The 18,190-nt window shown below is 41.0% G+C and overlaps 1 protein-coding gene across 4 annotated transcripts in view; it reads left to right on the top strand.

Moving 5' to 3' along the window:
• Positions 1-18,190, top strand: part of LOC126999233 (uncharacterized) — a 61,355-nt gene that overhangs the window by 14,593 nt on the left and 28,572 nt on the right. Inside the window, exons 9-11 of one of the 4 annotated variants that reach the window (XM_050861616.1) lie at positions 3,872-3,914; positions 6,744-6,895; positions 14,829-15,369. In XM_050861616.1, the coding sequence (XP_050717573.1) occupies positions 3,872-3,914; positions 6,744-6,895; positions 14,829-15,369 (736 nt within the window). Of the gene's footprint in view, positions 1-3,871; positions 3,915-6,743; positions 6,896-14,825; positions 15,370-18,190 lie in introns of all 4 variants that reach the window. The other 3 variants (XM_050861618.1, XM_050861617.1, XM_050861615.1) reach the window with 3 other exon arrangements.

The following is an 18,190-nucleotide window of genomic DNA, read 5'->3' as shown; positions in this document are numbered from 1 at the left end:
ATGCACAGAGCTACTCCCCCAACCCCCCCACACACACATCACATTTGTGATAATTATTTCTCGCCACTTTCTTTCCTCTCCCACCAGAGAGAGAGAGAGAGAGACGTTCTCACTAAATTGTTTCTTGCGAGGAGTATGGGAGGGGGATTATTTAGGAGTTTGTGGTGGGGGGTGAGCGAAGGGTTGTGGTGGATTGGGTGAAGGTTTGTGGGGGGGGGGTGAAGGGCTGGGGTGGTGGAGGCAGCCTGTGAGGCGGCATATCTAGCAGCAATGGAATACGATTGCCTCGCACTACAAATCTCCCAATTACCCAGTAGTCTCCGCCGAGTACGGTTTGCCGCCCGCATTTCTTCGGTTAGTTTCTTCATTTTTTTCTCTCGTCTTACATTGCTAAAAATGTTAAGTAACAAGAGAGAATATTTCTCTCTCTCTCTCTCTCTCTCTCTCTCACTCGATATATATATATATATATATATATATATATATATATATATATATATATGTATATATGTAGATATATATACATATATACATATATATATATATATATATGTATATATATATATATATATATATATATATATATATATATATATATATATACACACACACATACATATTCTTCCATTTCATTGGCATCAAGGGGAGTAAGAGACGCGTAATAAGATTTAGTAAGCTGTCAATGTTTCAAGACGTTGCCGCATATTTGTCTTTTACTTGATTATAATTCCTACAGCTTTTCCTGAGAGAAAAAGAGAAAGAAAGAAAAGAAAAAAAGGGAGAAAGAAAGAAATGAAAAGAGAAGGAAAGTAAGAGAGAAAGATAATTACCTCTTCTCCTCCTCCCCCATCTCTCGCTATACCCCTCCTTCCTTTCCTTCCCTTCTAAATAAATCGTGTGTGTGTGTGTGTGTGTGTGTGTGCAACTTACTTGCAAGTACCAAAATGCAGAGAGAGAGAGAGAGAGGTAACTCCACCCACAATAATAATTATCATCTCGCCTCCTCCTCTTCTCTCCCCTTTTTTTCACTCCACTCCCTCCTCCTCAAAATATCCTGTGTATGCGTGTAATTCACCATGACCAGGACAGGTGAGTCTCTCTCTCTCTCTCTCTCTCTCTCTCTCTGTCACACACACACACCTCCTCCTCCTCCCATCCTCCCGCCTGATGAGAGTTCGCACCTACGCCCACTTCTCACTTCTCCTCCACCTCATTTGACACTTGTAATCTCTCTCTCTCTCTCTCTCTCTCTCTCTCTCTCTCTCTCTCTCTCTCTCTCTCTCTCTCTCTCTCTCTCTCTCTCTCTCTCTCTCTCTCTCGACCCGGGGGAGGGACCTAGGGGGACACGCCGACCACCACCACTACCACCACCACCACAAAGTGGCGACATGGGAAAAAATCTCTGCCATATGTCATAGAATTTATACAAATCATTGTTATAATCCTAAACATCGACACTCACTGTACTATGTAGCTTCCTTTACTATATACAGAATATATAAAATATCACTTTCAAGTAGCACATGGATGGGAAATAAGAGAGACGCATGTACGAAGGTTGATTTGGCAGAATGGCTTGAAGTAAACGACGATACCAGCTCCATCCTGAACCGCCTTCATGCTGCCTCACACACCACACACCCCATCCCCCTTGCGCAAGGGAGGACAGTAACCACTTCTAGTCAACGGAAAGAATTCGGCCTGAGCGGGGCTCGAACCGCCGCCTGTTTGGCCTTGAAGCCTTGTAGTGTGTGTGTGTGTGTGTGTGTGTGTGTGTGAAAGAACTAAATAAAAAGAAATAAAGGAAGAGAAAAAGAGAAGAAAAGAAATCAAATGAGAAGGAAGAAGGAGAGAAATAAATAAAGAGAAAAAAGAGAATGTAACAAAGAAGGAAAGAGAAAAAAATAAAGGAGAAAAGTATTCCTACTTGTGAGTGGGCGGTGACGCCACCAAATTCACTTGAAGGTCAGGTCACCCTCATCCCCATTCCCACGATCGCCACGAATATATTTGAGAAAGAAAGAAAGCAAAATAAAGAGAGAAAGAAAGAAAAAAATGAAAAATAAATAATAGAGGAGAAATAGAGCAGAGTAGAAAGGGAAAGAAAAAAAAGGAAGAGAAAGAAAAAATGAAAGAAAAGGTTGAACGACGAAAGAAGAAGAATGAAAAAAGGGAGAAAGAATGAAAGAAAAAGAAAAAAAGTAAAGAGAAAAAGAAAAATAGAAAAAAAAGAAAGAAGGAAAGAAACAAGAATGAAGGAGAAAGAGAGAGGAAGAATGAAAGAGAAAGAAAGGAGAAAGAGAAAAAGAAAGAAAGAGAGGAAGACAGGAAGAGAGTAGGAAAGGAAGAAATAGAGAAAGAGGAAGATAATTATCTCTGCTCCTCCTCCCCCAAGGGAGAACACCTGCCTTTTCCCCCTCTTCATTCATTACTTCCTCCCTCCCTCCCAAATCCCACTGCTACTTCTGAGATGCTAACGTTTGAATTTTGTCTTCACTTCTCCCCGGCTCCCGCAGTACAGGGTACAATCCATGCCCGGCCATAGCACTGAAAGGGTTAATGGTAACATATGGCACCCTTTCTTAGGAGCGTAGATGAGAAGCTTTGAGCGATTTTTAGTTGTTAGCCTACTCTGACGGGAGAGGAAAAAATACAGTTTTCTCAGTGTAACTCGTGAGCTAATAGGCGTGTGAGGATTTTGAGGATACAATAAGAATCCTCGCTAAATTCTGCTTCAAAACATATATTCGGCTAAGAAAGTTGGCCCACAAAATTTCGACCTGGCGAGTGGGGAAGAGTTGGTATTTTGGATTTATCGTCTACAATACTCTATACGGAGACTTGAAACAAGTTTGTATTGTTTATATATATATTTTCCAAATTTATTGGGGTACGATATATCTGTGAGGTTAAAATACATCCAGGAATGGCGAGTATCACGGTGACAAAAAAAGGCCAGTCGGGCCTGAGAAATGCATGATGAGTAGAACAGAAACTTATTGGAAACTTACGGTGTGCAAGAGGGTTAAGTTAAACTACTTCAAGAGAACAAAATAGTGAGGCTCGAGTTGAGTTTTCCATAAATATCAAAGTTTACGTCCCCATCAACAGCAGCTCGAGTTGAGTTTTCCATAAATATCAAAGTTTAGGTCCCCATCAACAGCAGCTCGAGTTGAGTTTTACATAAATATCAAAGTTTAGGTCCCCATCAACAGCAGCTCGAGTTGAGTTTTTCATAAATATCAAAGTTTACGTCCCCATCAACAGCAGCTCGAGTTGAGTTTTACATAAATATCAAAGTTTATGTCCCCATCAACAGCAGCTCGAGTTGAGTTTTACATAAATATCAAAGTTTAGGTCCCCATCAACAGCAGCTCGAGTTGAGTTTTCCATAAATATCAAAGTTTAGGTCCCCATCAACAGCAGCTCGAGTTGAGTTTTCCATAAATATCAAAGTTTACGTCCCCATCAACAGCAGCTCGAGTTGAGTTTTCCATAAATATCAAAGTTTACGTCCCCATCAACAGCAGCTCGAGTTGAGTTTTCCATAAATATCAAAGTTTACGTCCCCATCAACAGCAGCTCGAGTTGAGTTTTACATAAATATCAAAGTTTATGTCCCCATCAACAGCAGCTCGAGTTGAGTTTTCCATAAATATCAAAGTTTACGTCCCCATCAACAGCAGCTCGAGTTGAGTTTTCCATAAATATCAAAGTTTACGTCCCCATCAACAGGACAGTTCTGCTTGGCGCTCATGCAGCTGGCTCTGAGAGTTTGATGACCTCCCAGTTTTGATGTCACTGCCAAGTTATATAAAGTTTGATGTAATAATGGAAATTCATGTTGGTAACTTAGTTTGTTGAATTTCAGGATAATCAAGCCATGGAAGTGGTGAAAACATCTACGAAGAGAAGTAAGTATTAAACTCTCTCTCTCTCTCTCTCTCTCTCTCTCTCTCTCTCTCTCTCTCTCTGAATTGGTAAAAATCTGAATAAAATAGGAAATTTAAATTGCAATAACCTTGCAATGAATGGAGATTTTTATTTATTTATTTATTTATTTATTTATTTATTTATTATTATTTTTTTTTTTTTTTACAACCCAAAAGCAGCCACAAAGCAATTATTGCAGTGTCACTTTAAACATTGATGCCTGTGGACAATTTGGCCGTCCCTAAGTAAAGGTCGATGTATTCATGCATAAAGCAGCATAAAATATAAATAGCATTATTCATCGGCTATACGTAATATAAACTACAGTAATTTATTTAACCCGTACAGTACCGGCCAATGTAAGTATTTTTGGCTTGCCCAGTACCGGACTTTTTTTTTGGGGGGGGGGGGGGGTTAAAATGTTCCATGTGATGGGAAAAGTGGAAAAAATAAGAAAAAAAACATGTCATAGACCTACTTTTCACAGGAGAACTCCATGAAGTATATTACCACGGTGTGGCTGGAAATGGCCCCTGTACATGATCGATGGTTTATGGAGGATGTGACAAGTGATAGAGGCCAGGTAGCCCATTTTTGTTGCACACAGGTGTAGAATACTCCAGAGAGCACCATTTCATGGGGTATAAGTGTGGGATTTTCAGAATTTTAGCTCACTTGTACACATATAATACCTTACACAAACGGTATTTTCTACAATCAAAAACTTTTTTACAGGTATGTGCACTTTATTACTGATCTATTTTCTATAAACTAAATGATAAATGAATTGGTAATTGTTTCTCAACCCTCTTATAATATAACATACTTACAATATTCACTATAATATTATTTAGAATTGCATCAATATTGCATTCCACTATTTACACATGCGTCTATATCGCAGTCCACACTATACCACACTAATACTTCATGAGAGTGTGGTATTCTCTGAAGCAGGGGTCAACACAGTCCCACATCACACTCAGAGAACAGTAGAATCTTGTGTTACAAAGGCAACTCAATATAACCTATATCCTCCTCATCTGGCACATAATCCTTGTCCGAACCAGAGTCAGAGAGTGCTCCCACGTCTTCTTCAGATGAGGAAACTTCAAACTCGCTGTCTATCGCCATATTGCAAAAGGAATGGGCCGCCGCGACATTGTTTACACTTTGTCTTGATCTTGATATCCCAGGTGACTTGTGATTCCCCCCCAGCTTGGGTAATGTTGCCAATGCTACAAATGCACTCGCTTAGTGTTGCCATTGTCTGCAGCAGTCTCTGTAGCAAAAATAAACCCGCTACATCGACTGTAACAGTGTTTAGCAAGCCCGACGTGTATACGCGTCGCTAGTATTTCCTGCAACCATAGGCGCTGACGCGTATACGCGTCACTAGTACTGTACGGGTTAAACCTCTTACAAATTCATTATCAAAATCTCACTTGACTTCGGGATTCATTACAAAGTCTCCACCATTGTTTTCAACTTCAGGTGCTTAAGCATATCATCACATGCAAATTATTGACATTTGCTTAAATTTCAGGCTCACGGAGTAGAGGGTAAAGTTTTGAACTGGGTCAAGGCGTGGCTTAGCAATAGGAAGCAAAGAGTGCAAATCAGTGGTAAAAGATCTGACTGGGGATGTGTTACAAGTGGGGTCCCACAAAGTTTGGTATTAGGTCCACTTTTGTTTATTATTTATATCAATGACTTAGATACAGGAATTAGTAGTGATGTCAGTAAGTTTGCAGATGATACCAAGATCGGTAGAGTAATTGAGTCGGATCAGGACGCTAGTATTCTCCAGGGTGAACTAAACAGATTGTATGACTGGGCGGATAAATGGCAGATGGAGTTCAATGTAGGGAAGTGCAGTATTCTGAGTGTAGGTAGGAACAACCCCTCACATAACTATTGCTTAAATGACACTCTCATAAGCAGGTCTGGGTGCGAGAGGGATTTAGGGGTCTTAGTGAGCTCTGATCTCCGTCCAAGGGTACAATGCATTCAAGCTAGAAATCGAGCAAGTAGGATACTGGGATTTATTTCAAGGAGCGTAAGCAACAGAAGCGCCGAAGTCTTCCTCAAACTATATTTAGCATTAGTTAGACCTCATCTTGACTATGCGGTTCAGTTCTGGTCACCTTACTATAGAATGAATATCAAAATGTTAGAATCGGTGCAGAGGAGGATGACTAAGATGATTCAGGGGTTGAGAAACTTGCCATACGAGGAAAGACTCAAACAGTTAAACTTGCATTCTCTAGAAAAGTGAAGGGTGCGTGGAGACATGATCGAGGTTTATAAATGGATGAAGGGCTTTAATAAGGGAGACATTTATAAGGTTTTGTTGGTAAGAGAACCGGGTAGGACACGAAGTAATGGGTTTAAACTGGATAAATTCAGATTCAGCAGGGACATAGGCAAAAATTGGTTTTCAAACAGGGTGGTGGATGAGTGGAATAGGCTTAGCAGTCATGTGGTGAGTGCCAATACAATTGTCACATTCAAAAATAGATTAGATAAATTCATGGACAGCGATATTAGGTGGGGTTAGATACACGGGAGCTTAGGTTCAGAGGAGCTGCCTCGTACAGGCCTGCCGGCTTCTTGCAGACTCCTATTTTCTTATGTTCTTATGAATGCTTCTGTCCATAAAAATATGGTAATAAAAATGCTGCAATATTGCCTCTGTCTTCTAATGATATTTTTAAACTACTTATCTGGATTTGTTAACTGCCTGCCTCCACCCCAACCATGGCCAATAAATTAAGTCCTATATTCTGTAATTCTGTTCTTATTTTCAGGGATTGGAACAGAAGACCCAGTCGTTGAAGCAGCCCTCGGAGAGATAAACAAAAACAGCTATTCCAACAATGGCATTATTGCTGAGGGTGTCTTCAAGATCTCAAAGAAGACAAAGATACCATCTAACCCTCCCAGTAATAACTTCCTGAAGGTAATGTGCTATTTATCTTACCATTAGCTGTAAACCTCATAATCCATAAAAAAAATTATGCCATCCCTAAGAAGCACAAAATATATATATTAAAAAAGAGAAAAGTTAAGAATATTAATACTGTGGTAAGAGTTTTATATATTTTTTTCCAATATCTGAGAATTTTACATTTTCAGACAAAAAGTTGATGGGCACTCCGTCATCTGTGACTAATTTTATAACAAAATACACTAAAATAAGGAATGACTGATTTTCCCTTCTCTTATCATGTGGGCTGTGTTTTCACATTACCAATTACCAATTATTTGTAAGATTTCCTTTCACCTAGACTATATCATGTGCAAATCTAAGGTTAAGATATTCACAATATTGAATCATATGTTATCCCATTAAGACTTTAAATACTTTTAAGCCTTACAACACTTTTTATTGCCATTTTCTCAGTTTATTGAATCATATGTTATCCCACTAAGACTGTAAAGTACTTCTAAGCCTTACAGCACTTAATTTATTCTTTTTTTTTCTTTTTTGAGTTTAATGGCTGCTGTGATGTCTGTACTTGTTTTTTCCAACACTTTTCTGTGCAAATCATTTGCACCAGGGTTTCCCAACCTTTTTATGGCCATAGCCTCCTCCAACCCAGTTTGATTTCTCATGCCTCTCAGAGTTACTGTATCTTGGGAAGTAGATAATTATACAGAAAACCCTTATTCTCTATGGACCTTGATAAAACAAATTTCGGCTTTAGTAAACTTTTTTGGTTAGTTCAGTACAGTAAACCCTTGGTACAGCGGGGGGGACTTAGTCTGTTAATGCCAAAAGTCCCTTGGAAGGGGCATAAATTTCAAAATACATATAATAATACTGACAAACCAAGTAAACATAAATACTTAGTTTTTTATTGTGTATGTTGTCTGCATTTTATCTGTATAGCTGCACAGCACACTTGGCAATGGACTGCGAGGCACTGAGGCTGGCAGGTTGTCAGTGGGGCCCCTGTTGGGTTACGATACGACTATCAGACATGTACTACACCAAGTCCCCTCCTTTATGTATTGGGACGATGTTAGCCCTCTTCCAGTCTCTCGGTACCTTCCCTTGTGCTAGTGAGACATTAATCAAGTTGCTCAACTTTTCAGCTATTTGCTGGTTACACTCTTTTAGTACCCAATTTGATATACCATCCAGTCCTGCTGATTTCCTCGCATCCAACTCTTCCAATAATTTTCTAACTTCATCTGCTGATGTTTGTATTCTCCCTGGACCCACTCTATTCTCCAGCACTGCATCTACACCTTCAAACTCACTTTCCCTTGTGAACACTGTTTGGAAATAGTTATTCATCACTTCTACTATTTCACTTATGCTATCAAAAGTTTCACCATTAACTTTAACTTTTTGAATCTCATCTCTATTTTTCAACTTTCCATTTATGAACTTATAAAACAGTTTTGGCTGGTCTTTGCACTTATCTACAATATTTTTTCAAAATTTCTTTTTTCTTCTCTTCTTACTTTGACATAAGCATTCCTCTTCCTTTTGTACTCATTCCATAGATCCATCCTCCTATTTTTTCTCCATTTGTTCCATGCCTTCTCCTTTTCCTGCTTGGCGTCTACACACTTTCTATTATACCACTCTTCTCTTGATTTCTGGCCTTCTTTCATCCTTGGTACCCACTTTTCCACTCCTTCGTTGTAAATCCATAGAAAGATTGCCCATTTTTCCTCCACATTTTCAGCCTCAAAAAAAGTATCCCATTGTGCTTTCTCAAAATGTTTCCCAAGTTGTTCAAAATTTGCCTTATTAACCCGTACAGTGTCGTCTTTTGTCATAGATAGGGGTCATGCCAGGTTGCACTTTTTTCATATTTTTTTTATTTGCCCATTAAAATGTAAAATATATATATATATATATATATATATATATATATATATATATATATATATATATAAATATATATATATATATATATATATATATATATATATATATATATATATATATATATATATATATATATATATATACTTAAATTCAATTTTCGATTTTCTACTGGGACGGCCAATTGTGAGGTTCCGACCAGAAGCAACGTGTGTAAATATTTTTTTAAATATTAATATCAAGAGGTCGCTCAAGGAGGTCAAAGATTGGAATAATTGTGTCAAAATCCTTATTTTTGCAAATATCGTTCAAAGTGTGTGATGTTGAGAGAATCTAATGCAAGATTCAAATATGATAGTATTCAGATAATATTGCATATTGTATAATATACCTTCTATAATAATTGTTAATTCAAACATCAAACCTGGCACGAACATAATAACTCGTATAAAACGCGTAGTAAGTCGCGTGCGGTACACGTTCAATTCTTGTATGTTTTGGGGCAGTGTTGAGTGACAAGTGTGCCCTGCTGTGCAGCTGTTGTTCAGTCAGCTACAGCGTCACTGCGGTTGTTGCTGGCGTGCGCTCCACTGCCTTAGCCTACTGTTTTCTTTTCACCGTGGCAATGGCATCTACAAGATCTAAGACCGAGGTTTATTTACTTGGCTCGTTGGAGCACTCCATCACTGGAACTAAGCTGCCGTCAAAGAAGCAGGTGCTGCAGGTGTTCCTATATCACCATCTGCAACAGAAAGACCAAGAACGACGCAGCAGTGGATACTATGGCAGTGGTGGAAGAATTCTGGAAGCGCTTCAATTCCTATGCAGAAGCCGCAGCGAGCAGAGAAAATATCATCCGTTTGTATGAGAAATGGGTGGCACTGAAAAGAACAAGAACAGAGCAACAGCGACCCAAAAGCGAATGAGCGAAAGTTCGCTCGAAAATCTTTTCGACATTGCTCACGCAAATGCGATGTCGATGATCACGCTGGAAGAAGATCAGGAGTTTTGAAGGCTCAGAGGGAGGAAGGAAGGCGAGGGTCGATGATTTCAAGGGACATGTCCCTGGCAAAGCAAAGTCTCGGCGCAAGAAACGAAAGAAGAGGAGCAACGCCGTGTGACAAAGGCTCTTCAAGAGCAAGAGAAGGTGGATGAAACGGCGAACTTTCGCCGAGCTCAAGTTCAACGTGCTCCCCAAAACGACCATTTGATGAAGGCGCTGGTCCATCTGCGTCCCAGATGCCCCGTCTAAGCGTCCGCGATCGTCGAAGAAGGTACTGGACAGTCACTTGTCTGCGCATTGGATCGGACCTTGACTTCCGACCGTGACGCAGTTCACCTCATCAGTGCTGCTGCTCGAAGCCTCGGACACGATCCCAACCAACTCGTGATAAATCGTGAGTCCTTCCGATGGGATCGGCGAAAATTCGCGAGATCAAGAAATCCTTCAAGCCGTCCGTTCCGCTCACTGTTCATTGGGATGGTAGATCATCCCCACAGCGGATGGAGGCCAGCCGTCGACCGTCTTCCAGTACTGGTTTAGTGGAAAAACTCCTCGCCGTGCCTAGTCTCACCAATGGAACGGACAGGCCGCTGCTCACGCCATTATAGCAACACTCGAAGATTGGGGAGTTGAGAATCGGTGGTTGCTCTCTCCTTTGACACCACCGCTTCTAACACTGGTTTGGCAGCAGGGGCATGTTCCATTGTAGAAACAACGACTAGGGCGTGATGTCCTCCACCTTGCCTGTCGCCACCACATTTACAATTAATCTGAGAGAAGGCGTTCTTCACTTGCTTGGGACCCTCTAGCTGTCCTGAATTTCAACTTTTCAAAAGGTTCAAAGGAAAGTGGTAATACTTGGACAGGACGACACCGAAGGCAATGGAGATGGACAAAATGTCACAAAACCTCCGTGGATGATCTGTTGGTGGAGTTTCAGCGCCTCCTCGACGGGCAGCACCCGCGCGATTACCGTGAGTTACTTGAACTTTCAATCATCGTCCTTGGTGGCCAGCGAAGCGAGGCACCCGTATCACCCGCCCTGGTGCTCTACATCGTTCGATGGATGGCAAAAATCATTTATGCGGTGAAGGTGTTCTTGTTCCGTGACCAAGATAAATTCCAGCTAACACCGGAGCTTTCAAGGATCAAGCGGTTCGTAGAGTTCAGCGTCTCCACCTATGTGGCCCCCTGGTACAAGGCTCCATGCCCAACGTCAGCTCCGGCTCAGGACCTAGCCCTACTGAAAAGCCTGCTGGCCTACCGGATACGGATGTGGCGAAAGCCACATCTGCCACCTGTGGTATTTAAGTGGCGGTTGGTAGCTCTGGCGTTCTTCGACGACAACGTTAGCCTAGCGACAAAACGAGATATGGTGAAGGCCTCCAAGGAGCAAGAAGGTTCAGAGGACCCTCCACTTCGAGCCACAGTTGACACCAGAAGCCACCTTCACCAATAAGACTATCGCGGACTTCGTGACAACAGGATCAATGAAGCTGTTGCAGCTCATGAGCATCGATATGACCTTTCTCGCCAGTGACCCTGCTGCCTAGAACAAGGATCCGGCCTGCTTGGATGCCCAACGCCGCATCAGAGCCCTTCGAGTTGTCAACGACTTGGCGGAGCGGAGTTGCTATGATGCAGACATATAACGGCCCTAACCAAGGATGAAGGACAAAAGCAGTATCTGTTACAAGTTGTAGAGGCGCAAAGGTCCTTCCCTAGACCCAAACTGCGACAATGAGTGGAGATTGACGTGACACCCCGCCCTTTGAGCGGACTAATACTCATTACACAGAATGAGGACCTAGAAAGGAATGACCTTCAAGCTCGAACAATTGGTACTGAACATAGAACAATCGCCATATCCATTTAAAAATATGAAGACTGGTCAAATTATTTGTCTTTACTGTCAATGAACAATGTTACATACACAAACAAAAATAAAGAGCGTATAAGCCCTCAAAAGAACATGAGTATATATACGTACTAAACACTTCCATAAGAGGTACATACATATACGCACCAAACACTTCCCTAAGAGGTACATACATATACGTACTAAACACTGTACGGGTTAAAGTTAAACCATTCTTTCCTGTAGTCCTCATTCCTGATTATTTTACCTCCTCGTAATATGTATTCGATAAGTACGTGATCTCTCTTCCCTATAGAGCTCTTATAGTTCATCTCCTCTATGATATCTGGCTCTCTGATGATTATCAAGTCCAATCTAGATGGCTCGTCTTCTCCTCTGAATCTTGTATTTTCCTCCACCCACTGTGTGAGGACGTTTTCAATAACCAATTCCAAAACCTTGTTCCACCATGAAGCTTCACTTCCTTCCGTTGACCAGTTTTCCCATGACACTTCCTTACAATTAAAATCCCCCATTATTAGAATCTTATCCTTCTCCAGCAATCTCCTTAGGCAATCCAATGTGTCTTCCAGCTTCTTCTTGTACAATTCTTCTGTCCATGATTTGTATTTTGGAGGGACACACACCACTACGATATTTCTGCATCCTCTCCTTTGCAGTCTTATTCCCACACTCAAGACCTCCGCCTCCCCTTCGCCATAGGTGACACCCTCCACTGTCCATTCTTTTTTCAACAATAGCATCACTCCTCCTCCTTGTTTATTTTCTCTTTCTCATCCATACATTATATTTACCATCCCCTATGTTAAATGCATCTGTACTACTAGTCAATTTGGTTTCCATAATCCCCATAACATCTGGGTTTTCCTTACTCAGGTAATCTCCTATTTCTAACATTGACGATATTAACCCGTTCACATTAGTGTATGCCACCTTCAAGCTGTCTCCTCCTCCCTTCTGTACCACTTCCTTAGGTCCATGTCTATCACTCTCCAGAAAAGCTTCATTTTATCCTCTTCTGATCTTACTTCATTTTTTTCATTGGCTTGATTCTTCAATTCTCTTATCGTGTTCCTTTCCTCCACACTTCTGTCGTTTCTTACCCAGACTTTTTTGTAGGTCTCTGTTCTTGCTAACTTCCTTGACTTTCCCACCACTTCTTCTGCAGCCACTTGAGACCTAAATCTAATTTTAACTGGTCGTTGGGCTCCTTTTTCATACTTTCCAAGCCTGAATACTTCTTCGATCTCCCCTACCAGCTCATGACCCTCTTCCTGAATTGCTTCAATTACTTACTCCACTGCCTTCCTTTCCTTCTTTTCCCTTGTATGTCTGACTGGCATGTGCTCTTCATTAATCCCCACCACTACTACAGACTTCTTTTTTTCAGCGGAGTCCCTCACTATTTCTGTTTTTTCTTTTATCACCTTAATCACCTTTTCAGTTATAGCTTCATCCTTAGCCTTGACTTGTTCCTCCACAATTTTCATAAAGCTAACATTCTCCTTTTCTTGCTCCTCCTTCCATGTGTTTCCTTTAATTCCTTGACTTTAACCTCCGCGTCTTCTGCCTTTTTCTCGTTCAATATTACCTGCTTGTGCAGGTCATTATACGCATTCTTCCAAACATCCTTCTCTGTCTTCAGAACATGCACCTCTCTCTCCAGTGTCCCCATTCTATCTCTCATATCCTTCATCTCCCTTTCCAAGTCTATGAGCCTCCTTCTCAACATACCGTCTCTGTCTCTGGGTCTCTCCATGTCATCCGTGAAGCCCTCAAACTCAAAATCTTGCCTTTTTGCTGCCTGTCTTGTCCTGACCCCTGTGCCCGGTGGTGTAACACTGCCAGCAGGGTCGGCAATTCCGCCGCCCCCGCCGCCTCCTCGCTCATTTCTCGATGTTGTATACTGTCAACAGCCTTTGTTTCTTCAGGACAGCACAATTGTACCCTAGCACGGCTCCCACCTTAGTAATTCACGTCCAGGATTTAATCCCATGCAGCTGTGATGTGAATTTGGAGCACGGCTGGAGATCAGCTGTGTCAGTCCGCCATCTTTTGTGTGTGTGTGTGTGTGTGTGTGTGTGTGTGTGTGTGTGTGTGTGTAATTCACCACGGCCTGATCACGTGTTGGATTTGTAATCGATAGCAGGTACCCTCCTGACATGGATGTGTGGGATCATTTTTTTTTTGTTTATTTTTTTACACGTCGTTGCCTGTTGCACCGGTAGGCATCTTCCTGGTGGGGCATGATGGTCGGCCCAAGGCTTCTTCCAGGTGGGGCCTCATGGTCGGCTCAAGGCCTCTTCCAGGTGGGGCCTCATGGTCGGCCCAGCCCGTTCTGGCGCAGGCGAGTGTTTATAGTGGCGCCATCTTGCATTGGCTCATGCTGCCCCCCGGAACTTGTTCTTGATTCGCTTGGACGGCTTCCTGTAGAGTCCGGGTTGATGGGTGGTCTTCAGGACAGCATGTGGGTAGTTTTAAGCCACTCGGCGGTGACTGAAAAATCCGAGTGGTAGCGTGGGGATTCGAACCCGCGTCGTCCATCACGCGGTGAATGTGGGCCCAGTACGCTACCAGTTCGGCCACCGCCTACCCATCCCTCGGTGTGTGTCAGTACTAACACTCACAGGGCCAATAATGGCATCCAAATCTTAGGTTGTCGGACTCTTATCTATCAAGGGACTCTACAGATTATGACCCAGAAATAGGTTACGCTAAATGGAAGACGCTATTACTGCAGTTATAAATTAATGGGCATGTGATTTTTTACAACAAGGAATCTATTTGGAAGCAGCATGTCTTCTGTTATAAAGGAGTAATTTTCTGTATACCCTTCATCTAACTTAGAATTTAAGGATTATTTACCCTTGGAAAGATTCAAGCATACCCATCAGACCTTTAAAATTTGTACCATGGCCCCTTGTTTTTCTGTTTGTCCTGTGGCCCCTGAAAATTTATCGTGAAAAACCCTGATCCACACTATAATTTGACCATAATTTGATTGCCAGCTTTTAAGTAGTTGCAGGATTATTCATACATCTTTTATCATGTTCATTTTCTAATTAAACCTTGTTTCTATTATGCTTTTGGTGTAACATTTTGATAATTGTTTTGTATAGTGCTGGAAGCCTCAGACATCAGCGTTCATTAAACCCATCTCTCAGCAGGATTCTTCACAGACAAAAGTTGCCACCAAGGTGGTGTCAGGTGCATCATGCAATACCCAGACCACCCAGGGAAGACCAGGCACTCAGGAAGGAAAATCTGCTGGACCAACCAGTTTCTACCAGCAAATAGCCAACATTATGATGGAAAAAGAAGGTGCTGGACTAGCCAAAATGATGAAGGGAAAACTAAATGAACCAGTCAGTAGTCTCAAGGTACAGCCAGAAACTGGTCCAGCCAAGATGGGCAAGAAAGAACAAGGTACTCATTTATTTTCAGGTAATAAGAAAATACCTTGTACTAGACCAGTTCCTGATGACAAGGAAATGAATGGTTCTGGACCAGTTAAAAAGCTTGGTTCTGAACCCTGTCCTGGCCCAGTTTTTCAAGTTAACAAGGAGCTTGGGGCCAAAAAGGAGCAGTGCTCTTCTAGGCTCTGGAAGGAGCCAGTTCAAACTGTTGTCAATGAGTTTGAGCATCATGAAAACTCAAGTAAAGTGATTTGCTTTCCAAACAGATACATGCAGCACACTTACCATCCAGGTTTGTCCAAGGATTACAATACTTTTGTTAGTATAATGCTTGCTAGTAACATAAGGTTAAAATTAACTTGGCCTGAAGACTTTTTGAACCATATATTTTGCTCCACATTACCTTAGCCAAATTAGGATAGATTCCCTGAGTTTTGATTGATGACCGTATTCCCATTTGACAATAAGCCATGATGAGGGAGGAAATCATAATTAGATACAAAGCTCAGTATTATAATTAAGTACTTACCATTTCATGCAATTGACGCACCTAACATCACCACACGGGTACAAACAAACGGGTAGCCTATTTTTATTTATTTATTTATTTATTTGTTTCCAATATGCCCCATGAAACATTCTTGAGTTAAATCAAAGTACATGCTTATTTTAATTCATACACACTTGGCAATATTTCTTTGGTTTCTGATTCACATAATTGAGTATAGTTCTTGTGTAATAATCACTCACAATCTGTCGCCAGTGAAATTGAAAGGAAGAATGTTATGCCTCCATGAATTATACATAAATAGATGAATATGAAAGCTCACTAAAGTCAAAATAAGTGATATCACCTGCTTTGCATAGTAAAAATATTCTTATTTAACCCAGTAGCTGCGGGGATCATGATTCTTAAGGAGAAAGTCCGCAGTGGAATAAAATTGCATCAGTGGTCATGAATAATTTATGTTACAGATATTACTACCTTTTATCATGAAAATTTCAAGCTGTTCAGATGAAATGAGAAATTAAGAAAATTATTTTTCGTTTTTGTGAAACTTTTGAATTAATTTTTCTCAGCTTTTTTTTTTTTTTTTTTTTTTTTTTTTTTTCCCCCATATATCGAAACTATACCGCTTTTCAAAAAACCATCCTGGCACATTTTAGTACGATATGATCTTGTATGTCCCAAAGTTTCATGAAAATTGTGCAGAAAATAAAAGCAAAAAATAATTTTATGTTCATTTTGTAGGGGAGAGCGGTGATGATTCGGCCACTTTTTAGAAAAATATTTTTAGAAAAAAAAGTAAGTAGGGTAATTTTGTTGATCTCAAAATGTTCCTTCATCCTTTGGCTCTTTAGGCTGCTAATATGACACCCGTAGCCATTTCCAGTTTTCAGATGTAGGTGGTGACAGACAAGTTTCTAAATCGTCCGAACCATCCCCACCCGTGGTGATGGTTAGGCCAGGGAGGTGGGATGGTACGGACACTCATAATACTTGCCATAATATTTATAACTTAAGTTTGATTGGCTAATAAACAAGATTATATCTTTTATATAACATTTGTTTAACCACAAAAATATCCTCTCATTATTTTTAGGGGAAAAAATAAAAGGAGAACTACAAGAAATATCTAAAAAAAATTGGTATTATGGCTTCCTTCTCTTCTCACAAGCATAATATCTGAATATAAATCAACCAAATTAACCTTTTTATAACCGTTGCAACACCTATAGTGTTTAAATTGATATAGATTTAATAAAAATCATGAAAAAATAAACTGTCCAAATAATCACGACTCTATAAAAAGCAAATGTGTGGTCACACTCCTTTTCCAGCACAAGAGCTGGGTGATTGTGTTTTATGGCAATATCTTCACCGTGCATCGATGCGTCACCGAAATAATTTACATCTCTCTAATTGCCATGTTTTTGAAGTGAGAGCTTACGATACACCCTGAAAATATTACATACAAGATGCAAAAAAACATAAAATCAGACTTACATCGAAAAGAACAGCTCTGAGGGCATGGTTGTCCCTTTGTGGCCCAAGGTAACAAAGTTTTGCACATTCACACAAAATCTCGCAGCACTCAGTCCCATACACTTTACAATAAGTGTTATGGCCGGACCATCCCACTGTCCGAATCATCACCGCTCTCCCCTACTAGTTTTGAGAAAAACGCGATTAAAGTTTTGCTAAAGTTCTTCGGCCCAGTGAAGGTACTATATTGTCAATGCCATTTTCATATGAATTTTATGGGATCAGTAATCACATATCAGTAAGTGCATAAAAGTATCAGGCACCCGTCGCTGCTACCGGGTTAATGAATCTGATACCTGCTACAGGTAACTCTCGATTTACGCGAGTATTGCTTCCTTGAAGAGGTCACGTAAATCAAAAACAATGCAAATCAAGCAAGAGGTAGGTTTCTGTCGAAAAATAAATATTCACTTCATTCAGTGGAGAGAGAGAGAGAGAGAGAGAGAGAGAGAGAGAGAGAATATCCATATCACTGAGAAATCCACTCAGGCACTCAGTCTCAGCCTCACTCGTGTGAGGAAGAAATGAGGGACACCATGAGCGACTGGCTAGTATTGGTACCGGTACCGAGCAGTCTGGTACTGGTACTGTACCGTATTGCTGGTACCATTAGTACCGGTACTGGTACCTGCCCACCCCTATTGTTGAGTAGCGTGGCAGTGTGGGTACTGTATTGTTGTTCAAGTGACGCGCGGGAAGAACTGAGCTCAGCTGTGTGGCCGCGGCGCCGTGTGAGTCCAGTTGCGTGAGACATATGGTGGCCACTCCATAAAATATTGTGTATAAGTGAAAAACGTGTAAATTAAACATTTTTTTGGATTTTGGACCCCGCGTTATTTCAAAAACGCGTCAACCAAACTCGCATAAATCGAGAGTTACCTGTACAAGGTGCTGCCAGACACACGAAACCATCATGTGACTCATCGTGAGGATTTTGTATGTAAAATGCAAATGCGAAAAACGTGCCTACACATACATGTACTGTTGCTGACTGCAAGTTTTATTCATGGGAGAAACTAGGCAGATCATGTATGAATAGGCTGAAGGACAGGCCAATACTTCCATC

This window comes from Eriocheir sinensis, chromosome 16 (genome assembly GCF_024679095.1).
Source record: "Eriocheir sinensis breed Jianghai 21 chromosome 16, ASM2467909v1, whole genome shotgun sequence".
Classification (NCBI taxonomy): domain Eukaryota; kingdom Metazoa; phylum Arthropoda; class Malacostraca; order Decapoda; family Varunidae; genus Eriocheir; species Eriocheir sinensis.
Note: the sequence above shows the minus strand (reverse complement) of the source record. Positions and strands in the feature narration are given on the sequence as shown.